The sequence below is a fragment of the Heterodontus francisci genome, chromosome 5 (assembly GCF_036365525.1).
Source record: "Heterodontus francisci isolate sHetFra1 chromosome 5, sHetFra1.hap1, whole genome shotgun sequence".
Taxonomy (NCBI): domain Eukaryota; kingdom Metazoa; phylum Chordata; class Chondrichthyes; order Heterodontiformes; family Heterodontidae; genus Heterodontus; species Heterodontus francisci.
The window spans coordinates 53664558-53680218 of NC_090375.1; the positions used below are offsets into that span (position 1 = coordinate 53664558).

The 15661-nt window shown below is 44.9% G+C and overlaps 1 protein-coding gene across 1 annotated transcript in view; it reads left to right on the plus strand.

Annotated features, from left to right (window-relative positions):
* oxsr1b (oxidative stress responsive kinase 1b) overlaps nt 1–15661 on the plus strand; it is a 279002-nt gene that overhangs the window by 212851 nt on the left and 50490 nt on the right. Inside the window, exon 11 of the mRNA XM_068031431.1 lies at nt 2867–2989. Coding sequence (XP_067887532.1) covers nt 2867–2989 — 123 coding nt within the window. The remainder of the gene's footprint in view (nt 1–2866; nt 2990–15661) is intronic.

Sequence of the window (15661 nt, forward strand, 5' to 3'; positions counted from 1 at the left end):
CCAAAAATAGATAGCCAAGTATCTGAAACATTATTTGGGGATTTAGGTAATCCAAATGAAATGTTTAGCAGATCGTCTATCATTGCAGCACAGCAAGCTGATGCAGAGATATATCAAATAGCGCAGATGGCTCTGTCAGAAGCTGAGGTGAAAGGAGTTCTGGAAGGCTATTATATGGCAAACAGGGTTTTGAGGAGGAAATGGAGATCACCTCGTAGGCCTGGCGACGAAGACTGGACAGTCTGTTGAACAGCTAGTGGTACCATCTAAATATCGACCAGGATTATTAAGGTTAGCGCACGACATTCCTTTTGCAAGATATAGGGGAATTCGGAAGACCAAATCACATAGAAGCAAACATCGTTACTGGCCAGGTCTTACAAAGAATGTGAGACAATTTTGTAGGACATGCTATACCTGTCAAATGGTGGGAAAACCACAACCTACCATAAAACCAGGGGATGACATATTATCCATTACAGGGAGAACCATTAAAAGCACGGTTCAGTTGCCCATGTAGAGTGATCAGAAGAGTGGGTATGGTTGATTACTTGATTGACACCTCTGATGGCCAGAAGAAGAACCAGTTGTGTCACATTAATATGCTGAAACAATATTACCACACGGAGGAGGATAAGCCAGTCAGGTAATCGGGACTGTTGAGAAGGAAAAGGGTAGTGAGGAAAAGGCAGAAGCAGGTCTAGGAAATTCTCATATTGAATCTCCAGCTATCTGATTAGCAAATAAAAAATGGCTAAGAAAATTAAAACAAAACAGCGTGAAAACTTAACCAGGGTTTTCACAACATTTCAAAATGTTTGTAGGGATAAGCCAGGATGTACAACCTTAGCAACACATGATGTGGGTATAGAGGGAACCATTCCTTTAAACCAACATCCTTGTCGTTTAGGTCCAGACAGACAGGCCGAAGTGGAAGCAGAGGTACAATGTATGCTGAAGGGCAGCTCAGTTGAACCTAGTCAGGACAGCTGAAACTTGCAGATGGTCTTGATGCCTAAACCTGGTGGGTCAACTCAAACTTGCATGGACTCTAGAAAAGTCACTGTGGTAAAGAAAGCAGACTCCTACCCAAATTCTTATTTAAATGACTGTATGGACAGAGTGGGCAACAACATGTGTTTTAGAGACAGATGTGTTGGAGGGATACTGTCAAATTCCTTTGACATCCCAGGGTAAGGAAACATTAGCTTCTGTTACATCGGACAGGGTTTTCCAGTGTCAAGGGGTACCCAACAAACTTCTCAGCAAATAGTGAACCCAGTGGTGGTCAGTGTTCCTAGATGTGCAATTCACCTGGCTGAGGTGATGGACGATAGGGACACTTGGAAGGAAAACACGAAACAACTGGAAGACAATCCTTGGAAATTTGAAATGGGTTAATTGGGACAGCCTATTTGCAAATTTAAAGCAGAAAATGTTCTGGTTGGACTTGTTGCTGTAATCTTACCATTTTAGAGAAACTGTATATCTGTAAATGTGCGAAAAAATGTTAGCTTTTTTTTCAAATTGTATTTTTTACACATTGTAATGAAACTCATTTCAGGAATGGTGTTTCATTCCGCCAGGGGCAGAGGTGTTATGATCCTGTAGTTTTTTTTTCCAGGAAGTATGCAGTGTGCCTTTTAAGGCTGTAACAGGATCAGTACAGCTTTAAGGCAGCAAGCTCCAGAGACTCGATCAAAGAATGTATTCTCGTTGCCATAGGATACAGCCAGCTTCAAATATGCATTCTCGTTGCCGTAGGATACGACCACTCAGGACCAAGGACATGAGATACATTGTTGCTGATTGAAGTTTGAAACTAGCTGGAAAAACTGACTTTTGACAGACCAGCATATACTGAAGGAAATGAGAGCTGTCTCTCAGTTTATCTAAACCCTACTGATTATACTCTCAGAATTCTGATGTCAAGCCAGATTAATTTCTTAAAAGAAAATAATCAATTCCTTTAACAGCTGAACTGTAATTGCTGAAATTCATTGCTGGAAAAGAAGAGCATCAATTCAACTGCTGAATTAGACTATGGACTGTTCTACTGTTGAAGAACCTTTTTTTTCCCCATCTGATGGCTGCTGGGACTTCAAGCAACCTTGGACTGTTCCACATTGGAAGATTTCACTTCGGCAGGAGCGTAAATATGCAGGACACTAATTTTTCTGTTTTTAAATGTTTATCTTGGTAGTGTTTAAGAATTTAGTTTTTCTATTTAAACAGTTAATTTATTGATCTGAAGACACCTAGTTTGATTAGCCTCATTCAGGGGTTAATAAATGGTACAATTTGGCTGGGTCTTTCTTGAATTTGGAAACATTAAAAATATGTTTAGGTGATCTGTGGAGGGACGGGACTGAATCAACAGTGTGTTTCCCCCACCACAGTCAGAATCATATATTTTGATTGGGGGCTTTGTCTTGAGCAGTCGGTCGTAACACTATGCTTCAAAAGAACTTCACTGGCTGTAAAACACTTGGCCATCAAAAGCATCTTATAAATGCAAATCCTTTCTTTGTATGCTTCTATATGTGCTCTTAGTCCCTCTCTTCGAGTTTACTAAGTTCCTTGTTAGCTCATCAGGTAATACCTGGGCCATCCCAATAGCTATCATTGAGGACATGTCTGGCTGGCAACCAATGGGATCCTGGTAAAATCTCTAACAAGTTTTGGGAGGAAGGAACCAAACATTAAACAAAACTTCAACAGTGATGTTTTAAGCAAAATTCTCATGCCTACCTCTGCTATTAAAAACAAAATAATCAAAGATACGACATGGGTCAACTTGTTCCCAAATTGAGGGGATGAGATCTTAACTGTTCCTGTGACTGACCTTTTTGTTTGTACTGATCAGGTGCGAAGGGTTCCAGGCTCAAGTGGTCGCCTACACAAAACAGAAGATGGCGGCTGGGAATGGAGTGATGATGAATTGGATGAAGAGAGTGAAGAAGGGAAGGCTGCAGTCTCTCAGTTGCGGGTAGGTCTTTATAAGCCCAGGAAGACCAGCAATATAAATGCTTCTACTACTCACTTTATCCAGGAAAGTGGAAGTACTCAATTGGAAAGGGTGGGGACTAGAAGAGAATCTCACCAAACTTGATGAAAGTATATAAGTTTCATGAAAAAGCTATAGTTTTCTGTTCTCTGAAATGTTTCTACTCCAGTACTTGTTTGCTAGCCATGTTATTTTTAGTTCCTAACTCATGAATTGCAAAAATGAGTCCCAGACAATTCAATTTTTTTAAAAATTGGGACCATTATCTCAGGATTGTTGGTTCATTGCCCTGCTTTAGGTGTCAAGTTAAAACACTGGAATATTGCATATTTACCTTGAGACCCCCCCACCCCCAAGGATTGATCTTTGCCTCCCCCCTCTCCCCATTTCTTATCTATTAATGAGATCGGGGTGACCACACACAGTTCTACTTCATCAACTCTCAACCCCTCCATATCTCTATCAGACTGTCAGGTATACAGTCCTGGAAGAGCTGCTGTTGCCCTCAAATAAATATTGGAAGACCAAAGCTATTTTTAGTTCCTGCCCTTGGCTCCACTTCCATCCCCTGGCTGGCCATTATCTCAGACTGAACCAAACTGTTGGCAAACTCTGCACCCTATTTTACCCTGAACTGAGCTTCCGGCCCCATAAGCTCTCGATCACAAAGACCACCTACTTCCAGCTCCACAACATCCGTTGTCTCCCTGCTGCTGAAACATTTGAATATTCTTTTGCTTCTTCCAGACGCATCTATTCCAGTGCTCTCCTGGCTGGATTTCCAAATTCCAAACTCCTTGAGGTCATTTAGACTCTACTGCCCAAATCCTAACCAACACCGTCCTACTATTCATCACCTCCATTCTTGCTGACCTGTCCCTGGTTCACTAACCCCTTGATTTTTAAAATTTTCATCCTCATAGTCAAAGCCCTTCACAGCCTTGCTATGTAGCCTTGTCCAGCCCTACAATCTTCCATGAACTCTGCATTTCTCCCACTCTGGTCTACTGTGCCTCCTTCACTCCCTCTCCCTCACCATTGGAAGTTGCACGTTCAGTGGTATAGGCCCTAAGCACTCAAATACCCTCCCTGAACTGCTCTGTCTCTCTGCCTCAGTCACTTCCTTGAGATCTATTTAGCCATAGTCTTGGTCACCCACCCTCATATTCTTTAGGCTCAGTGTCAATTTTTGTCTGAATGCTTCTATGAAGAAACTTAGGACCTTTTTTCTATATTAATGGTGCTGCATAATTGCAAGTTTTTGATAAAAGGAGAGATACAAGAGAAAGGGCAGCAATTTGAAGCCATAAAAAATTTAAGGAAGGAACTTAAATCCTTGTATTAGGACTAGGAGTAGGCCATTTAACCCCTCGAGCCTGTTCTATTCACTGAGATCATGGCTGATCTGTGACCTAACTCCATATATCCACCTTTACCCCATATCCCTCAATACTGTCGGCTAACAAAAATCTGTCAATCAAGTTTTAAAATTAACAATTGATCCAGCATCAGTTGCCATTTGCAAAAGAGAGTTCCAAACTTCTACCACCCTTTGTGTGTAGCAGTATTTGCTAATTTCACTCCTGAAAGGTCTGGCTCTAATTTTTGACTTTGCCACCTAGTCTTACACTCCCTAAATAGTGGAAATAGGGTGGATAGAGAAAAACTATCTGTTGCCCTTAAAATCTTGAAAATTTCAATCAAATCACTTTTTAACCTTCTCTTCCTTGGAAGCTGTAACTATATTAAGATGCTACCTCTTGCATTTGACCCTATTAGTGCATTTTTTGTAAGAAATTGCTAACTTGCTCATTTTTTGTGCGCATGGTCTTTGTGATCATCTCCTTTTACACTCTTTCCTGTTCACTTCTCTTTCCCCAAATCCTATTTTTGTCCATTATATTCATACTATGTAGCATATACTTGCTAAATCACCTGTGTTTTGCACTCGTGTACAGTTACTAACTTGAAGGATTGGCTGCAATAAATTTTGCCTGTGGTATTGTATATCCAGCAGGACAAACTCCATAAACATTTGAAAGCCTATCTTTCATGGAAACTCTTTAGTCATTTCAAAAGTCATGTTCTCTCATGGTATGTGTTCTGGCAGCAAATGAGTAATACATTTTATAGATGAACTGTGCGCAGATGCACTCATGCTCTCACACTCATACGCTCTCACTTCCACATACGTAACATAAATAGGAGCAGGCGTCGGCCATACAGCCCCTTGAGCCTTCTCCGCCACTCAATAAGATCAAGGCTCAAGACCTTGGCCTCAACTCTACTTTTCTGCCTATTCCCCATAACCTTGATTCTCCTATAGTTCAAAAAAAAATTGTCTATCTCAGCCTTGAATATATTCAAAGACTCAGCCTGCACAACTCTCTGGCATAGAGAATTCCAAAGATTCATGACCCTCTATACACTTTTTTTCTCCACTTTTCAAGGATCACTGAGTAGCAGCCAGAAGTGGTTTAATAGTTGTAATGTCCTCACTGTTGCCATGGTTGAGATGACCTAAGTTGACACCAACCATAGATCAAAGTTGGGACTTTTCCTGGCCTTTGTGGCTAAATACCTCCAAATACTGTGCAATTAGAACAGCAGCTTATATTCATATAGTAAGTGCTCACAGCAAAACATTTTTATCCCTGTGAGTGGCAGTGGGTTCCAAGCAGGGAGTTGGGGAAAAGTTAGAGCCGATAGTCTTCAGCATTGGCAAAGATCTATTTTGAGGAGACTTTTGTTGGAGGCAAGAGAATTAGAGAAAGAGCTTTAAAAGGAGAATTCCCCATTGTAGGGTTGTGGTGACTGAAGGTTCTATGGTGGAACAAAGGGAAATGCACAGTAACAGTGAGAATGGAGAAAGTTTCAGAACTGGAAAGGAATGATTATGGAGGAACTTCACAACAAGGGTAAGCATTTTAAAGTCAGTATGGTAAGAGGTAGTGAGCCAGTGGAGAGTGGCCAGGCCTAGGTTGATGAGTGTTTGGTCTTTGTATCACCATCATACAAAGTGACTTAGTAAAGATAACCAGTCTGTAAAAGTGCTGTTGCACATTGGGGCCCCAATATGGAGCTTGACCGTTTAGAAGGCACTGATTTATACATAGACAACTACCAACCTAGCCAGTAATGTCATGGAAAGGGAGCAAGTCGAAATCTAGCACTTCATACATCAAGGGAGAAAGTGATTTGTTTTAAGAGTCCTCTTCAGGGCACTCCCCTGCTCCTGGGGACTAATATCAAAGCACTATTGTCAAAGGTGCCTACCTGCCTTTTGTCTGCAGGGTTAACAAAGAATGGATACTAAAAGGATGAAATATCCAACCCTCTCTCCTCCCGCCCCCGACCCCAACCACACTCATATGTACACACATGCTACTAGAATCCCTCCTTAGCTATCTCATGCTGTGCAGGGTGGAGTTTGCACTATTGGATATCCTGCATTCACATCTCCACATGCAAAAATCTTGTTTTTAAATCTGTTGGTATAAATGTTGAAAAATTAAGAACAAACTTGCATTTGATTTACCGTTAAAACCTAGATTATGTCAGCTGCTTGTCATGTTTTCTATACTGTGGATACCATAACACAGCTGTACGTTTCTGAGACTCTGAGGCTTGCTGTAGTCTCCTGTCAAATGAATTATCTGCATTATTGTAAATGGGATTTACAAACTTGCCCAAACATCACCTACAAAAATAGGACCAGCATTTTGCGTCGTTATAGCTACCTGGGAATAAATGTTACGACTGAAATTTATTGCTCAAAATGAGCGAGACCGATGGGAAACTTATTTAACCACATTGTTAATTTTTTTTGAGTTAAATGCATCTAAATAATTGACTATTTAAAAACCATGATGAAAGCATTTCACTCCAAATGGGCAGTCAGCGTAGGGTTGCATACAGTAGAAAAAAAATCTGCCTTTGATGTCAAGATGTTATGGTTTGTATTCTGTATAGATGTGATTAAATGGGCTGAAGGGCATTCATCAGCAAACCCCTCTTTTGATTTGTTTTTGTATTCAGTGGAACCATCCTGTTTCAGGCTGTAGTGTAATGAGAGGATTGGAGACTTCCACCTGTTATGTTTCCATTCTTCCTCCAGTATTTTTAACAGTATACGACCATTCTTCTCTGCTGATTACCACTGATGTCATTGAATATGTGGCATCTGATTGCAAAATGCTTTGTAAAGTTAGAGGTCAAAAATCTGCCAGCTGTCTACAATGAGCCTACATGACTTGATTTTGGGCTGCATCAGTGTAGCTCCTATTAGGCAAGGTCACAAAGACGACAAAATTGTCTCAATACTGCACAAAGTTGAGTAACTCACTCACCCATTACAGGACTAGTTCTGCAAAGATCACCTATCTAAAGTTAAGGCAGAATAGGGGACATTTAATTGTGCCTCTATGCATGTTGTATCTGCTCTGGGAGTACTTGCTGCTGGATGCCTCAAAGGGAAAAGTGTTCTATTGCCCCTCTCAGGAAAAAGTGCATTGGAAGAGCAAGTGATGCTGATGATTTGCCAACCCGCACAAAAATGGTTGTGCAAATAATTGATGAGCACTGGTAATCTGTAATGTTAAAGTTGCACAGCAGATCCCTCAGGATCCTTTTTAATTCTTTCATGGGGTTAACGCATCACTGGCAAGGCCAGCATTTTGTTGCCCATCGCTAATTGCCCTTGAGAAGGTGGTGGTGAGCCGCCACCTTGAACCGCTGCAGTCCATCTGGTGTAGGTGTGCCCACAGTGTTGTTAGGAAGGGAGTTCCAGGTTTTTGGCCCAGCGGCAGTGAAGGAATAGCAATATAGTTCCAAGTCAGGAGGATGGATGACTTGGGCAGGAACTTGCAGGTGGTGGTGTTCCCATGCATCTGCTGCCCTTGTCCTTCTAGGAGGTAGAGGTCGCGGGTTTGGAAGGTGCTGTCGAAGGAGGCTTGGCCAGTTGCTGCAGTGCATCTTGTATATGGTGCACACTGCTGCTACTGTGTACCGGTGGTGGAGGGAGTGAATGTTTTTAAGGTGGTGGATGGGGAACCGATCAAGCAGACTGCTTTGTCCTGGATGATGTCGAGCTTCCTAAGTGGTGGTGGAGCTGTACTCATCCAGGCAAGTGGAGAGTATTCCATCACACTCCTGACTTGTGCCTTGTAGATGGTGGACAGGCGTTGGGGAGACAGGAGGTGGGTTACCTGTTGCAAAATTCCCAGCCTCTGACCTGCTCTTGTAGCCGCAGTATTTACGTGGTTGCTCCAGTTCAGTTTCTGGTCAATGGTAACCCCAAGAAGCTCGACACCATTGTTACGATCAGGTGCGAAAGGTGTTTAGGGGTCTGTTACTATCTTCACCTGGTCTTATTGTAACAGGGTTTAGTTTTTAAACAGTGTTTTGAGCTCCCCATTTTATGAATCCTTGTTTATAGCTTTCCAATTATAAGGCAAAGAAACCAACACACCAGGTTTTCTCAGGTTTAAAGGAGAAAAGTGAAATTTATTAAAACTTAGAATTAAACCCTAATACAGTTGATGCCTACGGATATACGAAGCACCCACGCTAGCATGCACACGTGATATACACATGCAAATAGGGACAGAAAAAGGGAGAGGAAAATATAGTAGAGAGGGGTTTGAGGCAATATCAGAAGAGTTTCTTGTTTACTGTGCTCGAGCTCACTTGATTGTAGGTAGTCTTGCTGTTCGTACGGGCCCAGTGTTCTTCTTAAACCTGTTCACGGAGGAGAATTTTCTTTCTTTGAGGTTCATGTATTTTCACAAGATTCAGTTTCATGGGAAGGAGATGGAGGCAGGCAGGACTGGAGAGGAAGTTCTGTTCCAACCAGCAACACACAGCTTTCTCTCAGTTCGAAAATCTCTGGAAGTTCAAATTCAAAACCTCTAACAGTTAGTCAGTCATGTGACCAAAGCTGGTCTGACTGCTTCTTCTGTATATTAGGGAAGCAACAACTGGGTCCCTTTGTTCCAACTCTGTCGGTTACTAAGCAAATGTCTTTCCAGTCAGGGGCTTTCAGTTTTACGTTTTAATGTTCATGTGGCAAAATCATGTGTGCCTCGGTCTTGGCAGGTGGGGGGTTTGCCTGACAACATCCAGGACAAAGCAGCCCATTTAATTGGCACTCCCTCCACGACTGACGCATAGTGGCAGCAGTGTGTACCATCTACAAGATGCACTGCAACAACTCACCAAGGCTCCGTAGACAGCACCTTCCAAACCCGCAACCTCTACCACTTAGAAAGACAAGGACAGCAGATGCATGGGAATGCCATCACCTGCAAGTTCCCCTCCAAGCCACACACCATCCTGACTTGGAACTATATCACTGTTCCTTCACTGTTGCTGGGACTCCATTCCTAAGAGCATTGTTGGTGTACCTACCCCACATGGACTGCAGCGGTTCAAGGTGGCAGCTCACCACCTTTTCAATGGCAATTAGGGACGGGCAATAAACGCTGGCCTAGCCAGCAACGCCCACATCCCATGAACAAATTTAAAACAAAGATGTGGGTGTCTGGGACATTGTAAGGTATGTTTTTGTGTGTATGTCTATGTCAGGCTGTGGCTTGACTAGTCTGTCGGGCAGTTCTCCCAATTTTGGCCCAAGCCCCCATATGTTAGTAAGGAGGACTTTGCAGTGTCGAAAGGGCTGCATTTGCCATTGTCGTTTCCGGTACTTGGGTCAATGCCGGGTGATCCGTCCAGTTTTATTGCTTTTCAACTTTTGTGTAGTGGTTTTGTACAACTGAAAGGCCCTCTAGGCTATTTCAGAGGGCAATTAAGAGTCAACCACATTGCAGTGGGTCTGGAGTCACATGTAGGCCAGACTAGGTAAGGACAGCAGATTTCCTTCACGAAAGGACATTAGTGAACCAGATGGGTTTTTACGACAGTTGATAGTAATTTCATAATTGGCATTGCAGATTAGCTTTCAATTCCAGATTTTCATTCATTATTGAATTTATTAATTAAATTTAAATTCCACCAGCTGCCGTGGTGGGATTTGAACCAATGTCCCCAGTGTATTATTCTGGGTCTCTGGATTACTCATCCAGTGACATTACAAATACATCACAGTCTTGCTTATGTTTCAATTATACCTCTCATTCTTTTAAACTCCAATGCGTATAGGTCCAATTTGCTCACCCTTTCCTCATAAGACAGCCCCTTCATCCCAGGAATCAGCCTAATGAACCTTCTCTGATCTGCTTCCAATGCAAGTATCCTTAAGTAACAAGGCCAAACTGTACACCGTATTCTAGGTGCAGTCTCATCAAAGCCCTGTACAGTTGCAGCAAGATTTCCCTACTTTTATACTCCATCCCCCTTGCAATAAAGGCCAACATTCCATTTGCCTTCCTAATTGCTTGTTGCACCTGCATGCCAACTGTGTGTTTCATGTACAAGGATACCCAGATCCCTCTGTACTGCAGCATTCTGTAGTCTCTTTCCATGTAAGTAATATTCTACTTTCCTATTCTTCCCACCAAAGTAGACAACCTTACGTTTTCCCACTACCCTTTCTGACAAGTTTTTTTCCCCGCTCACTTTATTTATAATCTCTGTAGACACTTTGTGTCCTCGCCACAACTTGCTTTCCTACTTTGCATCGTCAGCAAATTTGGCTACAATTTGGTCTCTTCATCCGATTATTAACATAGATCATAAATAGTTGAGGTCCCAGCACTGATTTCTGTGGCACTCCGCTAGTTACAGTTTGCCAGCCTGAAAATGCCCCATTTATCCCGACTCTCTGTTTCCTGTTAGTTAGCCAATCCCCTATCCATGCGGTTACAGCCACATGGTGAGGAGTGTGGGTGGTTCCCACTGTTCAACTCCCTCCTGACCACAGCAAGTATTTTTTGTTATAAAAGCAAAATACTGCAGATGCTGGAAATACTCAGCAAGTCTGGCAGCATCTGTGAAGAGAGAAGCAGAGTTAACATTTCAGGTCAGTGACCGTTCATCAGAATTGGCAACGGTTAGAAATGTAATAACTTTTAAGCAAATAAAGCAGGGTCTCTCTCGCTGCCCCGCTCTCCTCTTGCCTCGCGCGCGCGCGCTCTCTTCTTGCCTCGCGCGCGCGCGCTCTCTTCTTGCCTCGCGCGCGCGCGCTCTCTTCTTGCCTCGCGCGCGCGCGCTCTCTTCTTGCCTCGCGCGCGCGCGCTCTCTTCTTGCCTCGCGCGCGCGCGCTCTCTTCTTGCCTCGCGCGCGCGCGCTCTCTTCTTGCCTCGCGCGCGCGCGCTCTCTTCTTGCCTCGCGCGCGCGCGCTCTCTTCTTGCCTCGCGCGCGCGCGCGCTCTCTTCTTGCCTCGCGCGCGCGCGCGCTCTCTTCTTGCCTCGCGCGCGCGCGCGCTCTCTTCTTGCCTCGCGCGCGCGCGCGCTCTCTTCTTGCCTCGCGCGCGCGCTCTCTTCTTGCCTCTCGCGCGCGCGCTCTCTTCTTGCCTCGCGCGCGCGCTCTCTTCTTGCCGCGCGCGCGCGCTCTCTTCTTGCCGCGCGCGCGCGCTCTCTCTTCTTGCCTCGCGCGCGCGCTCTCTCTTCTTGCCTCGCGCGCGCGCTCTCTCTTCTTGCCTCGCGCGCGCGCTCTCTCTTCTTGCCTCGCGCGCGCGCTCTCTCTTCTTGCCTCGCGCGCGCGCTCTCTCTTCTTGCCTCGCGCGCGCGCTCTCTCTTCTTGCCTCGCGCGCGCGCTCTCTCTTCTTGCCTCGCGCGCGCGCTCTCTCTTCTTGCCTCGCGCGCGCGCTCTCTCTTCTTGCCTCGCGCGCGCGCTCTCTCTTCTTGCCTCGCGCGCGCGCTCTCTCTTCTTGCCTCGCGCGCGCGCTCTCTCTTCTTGCCTCGCGCGCGCGCTCTCTCTTCTTGCCTCGCGCGCGCGCTCTCTCTTCTTGCCTCGCGCGCGCGCTCTCTCTTCTTGCCTCGCGCGCGCGCTCTCTCTTCTTGCCTCGCGCGCGCGCTCTCTCTTCTTGCCTCGCGCGCGCGCTCTCTTCTTGCCTCGCGCGCGCGCTCTCTTCTTGCCTCGCGCGCGCGCTCTCTTCTTGCCTCGCGCGCGCTCTCTCTTCTTGCCTCGCGCGCGCTCTCTCTTCTTGCCTCGCGCGCGCTCTCTCTTCTTGCCTCGCGCGCGCTCTCTCTTCTTGCCTCGCGCGCGCTCTCTCTTCTTGCCTCGCGCGCGCTCTCTCTTCTTGCCTCGCGCGCGCTCTCTCTTCTTGCCTCGCGCGCGCTCTCTCTTCTTGCCTCGCGCGCGCTCTCTCTTCTTGCCTCGCGCGCGCTCTCTCTTCTTGCCTCGCGCGCGCTCTCTCTTCTTGCCTCGCGCGCGCTCTCTCTTCTTGCCTCGCGCGCGCTCTCTCTTCTTGCCTCGCGCGCGCTCTCTCTTCTTGCCTCGCGCGCGCTCTCTCTTCTTGCCTCGCGCGCGCTCTCTCTCTCTTCTTGCCCTCTCCGTCTGTCTGTCACCACCCCCTCCCCAAACCCATGGTGATCTCACAGTGGCTCAGGATGAGAATAATCTGGTTATGACGTTTCCACTTTATGCCTTCTTTGTTTCAGTAGAACCCATTCAATTCAGGATAGGTGTAATTGACATTTCTCAACCTGGTTAGGTATCCTTTGTTCTAAACAGTGTTGCAATGTTCGAATGCACATGTGGCCATCTTTTGCAACATTGTCCATTTTTTTAAAAAGTAGTCGAAATTATTATTAATGCTTCAGTTTGAGTCTTTATTTTTTCATCGTCACACTTCGTGTAAGTCTAACAATACTAATATTTTGCCCCCAACAGCATGAGCTCTTACCTTGTGTAGTAACCTTTTATGCAGTACCTTATTGAATGCCTTTTGGAAATCCAAATACACTACTGGTTCCCCTTTATCCACCCTGCTTGTTGCACCCTCAAAGAAATCTAATAGATTTGTCATATTATTTCCCTTTCATAAAACCATGTTGTCTCTGCCTGATTGCATTATGATTTTCTAAATGTCCTGCTATGCTTCCTTAATAATGGATTCGAGCATTTTCCTGATGGTGGATGTTAGGCTAACTTGCCTATAGTTTCCTGCTTTCTGTTTCTCCTCTTTCCTACCCCACCCCCCCACCCCACCCCCCTTTGCTTTCTTGAATAGAGGTGTTACATTTGCAGTTTTCCAAGCTGCGGGGACCTTTCCAGAATTGGGAGAATTTTGAAAGATTACAACCAATGCATCCACTCTGCAGCCACTTCTTTTAAAACCCTAGGGTGCAGGCCATCAGGTCCAAGGGACTTGTCCGTCTTTAGTCCCTTTAGTTTTCCTAGTAGTTTTTCTCTAATAGTGATTGTTTTAAGTTCCTCCTTCCCTTTTACCTCTTGATTTTCTGCTATTCTTGGAATGCTTTTTGTGTCTTCGAAATTAAAGGCAGGTGTAAAATACTTGTTCACGTCTCTGTAATGGCTATCGTATTATACCCATTTATTTTTATTTGTGCTATTAATTGATCCATCTTGTTAAGAATGCTGCATGCATTCAGATAAAGAGCCTTTAATTTTGTCTTTTTGCCATTTCATTTGCTGCTCCACTCTTGTGTTTGTATGCTCTGTCCCTTCCTGTCACACTCTGGTTATCATTACCCGTATCTGCCCTGCACTATTGCTTTGTCCTTTCTCTTCAGCTCTCTAAATTTCCCCTCACCTGAACCCTCCCACCTTAGTTTAAAGGCCCCCCCCGAAGGTTTAGGGGAGATGTCAGAGGTAGGTTCTTTACACAGTGAGTGGTGGGTACGTGGAATGCACTGCCAGCGGTGGTAGTAGAAGCAGATACATTAGGGACATTTAAGCGACTCTTGGATAGGTACATGGATGATAGTAGAATGAAGGGTATGTTGGTAGTTTGATCTTAGAGTAGGTTAAAGGGTCGGCACAACATCGTGGGCCGAAGGGCCTGTACTGTGCTGTACTATTCTATGTTCTATGTACCCCACAACCCTCGTTATATGATTTGCCAGGACACTGGTCCCAGCACTGTTCAGGTGAAGGCCGTCCCAGCGGTACAGCTCCCTCTTTCCCCAGTACTGGTGCCAGTGCCCCATAAATCAAAACCCATTTCTCCCATACAATCTTTGAGGCACGTATTCAACATTAATCTTAGTGGCCCTAAGCCAATTTGCTCATAGCTCGGGTAGTAATCCAAAGATTATTTGCTTTGCCGTTGTGCTTTTTAATTAAGTCCCTAGCTGCTCATACTCCCTCAGCAGAACCTCTTTCTTAGTACTACCTATGTCGTTGTACCCACATGGACCACACCAGCTGGATCCTTCCGCTCCCATTCTAGCCCTGAAGAAGTGTCCTTGACCCTGGCACCGAGCAGGCAACCCAGCCTTCAGAACTTGCGCTCTCGGCTGCAGAGAACAGTATGTATCCCCCTAACTCTACTGTCCTTTACTACTACTATTACATGCCTTTTTACTCACCCCCACTTGAGTGGCCCCCTGCACCACAGTGCTGTGGTCAGTTTGCTCATCATCCCTACAGTCCCTGCTCTCATCCACACAACCTGCAAGAACCTCAAACCTGTTGGCAAGGGCTGAGGGTCCTCCATTGCTGCTTTCTGGATCCCCATACCTGCCTCACTTATAGTCATACCCTCCTATCCCTGAGAACAGACCAAATCTGAAGTACCTAGGCTAAGGGGTCTGACTGCCTCCTGGAACAAGTGTCCAGGTAACTTTTCCCCTCCCTGTTGTATTGCAGTGTCCGAGTCTCTGACTCCAGCTCATCAACTCTGAGCCAAGGTTCTTCGAGCTGCAGATACTTCCTGCCGATGTGGTTGCAGTGGATTGCACTGGTGTCCAGCAGCTCCCACATGCTCCAGCTGCAACACATCAGCTGCCCTGCCATCTGGACTGTGTTTTATTTAACTAATTAGGTTTCAAGTATAGAAATATCACTGATAATTTATAGTTATATTATGTAGTTAAACTAGTTCAGCTACAAATTTAATACAATCCCCAGTACCAGTTTAAACTACTGCCCCAGTTTAGAAAGGGGGGAAAAAAACTTAAAACAACCAAAATTACCTACCTACTCACCTAATTAATGTCTCTGGGCTTCAGCCCTCTGATCTCTCTGTCTCCAGCACCCTCTCGTAGATCACTGCTTGAACTGTAAAAGACCAGAACAGTACCTTCTCCCTCATTGCACTGAATTCCCACACTTAACAAGTTAAGTACTCTGTCGCAGAGCACTGAGTTGAGCAGAGGTTCGCACAATTACTTCAGTATTAATTCAGTATTGATTTGTATTTTAATTCCTTTAAAATAGGGAAGTGGATGCTTTCTTGGAAGTTGTCAATGTGGAGAGCTGAGTTGAATAAATTATGCTGTGGCAAAGAAAGAGCTTCCATTAATATCATGTCTCTCAGCAGCTTACAACCAATGGATTACTTTCCAATTGAAATTACCCATGTCGACAAACATGGCACTCAATTTGCATATTAGTTCTATAAACTACAGGTTGGATGTCCAAAATCTGGCCATCCAAAAACTGGACATTTTTGAAAATAATCGAAACCCATTTTGCTCAGATAAATTCTTATTTTTAAACTCTTCATAGAGTATGTAAAGGGTTGATATGAAGAGGAACTAAAGCAAGACTAAAACTAAAACGATTACA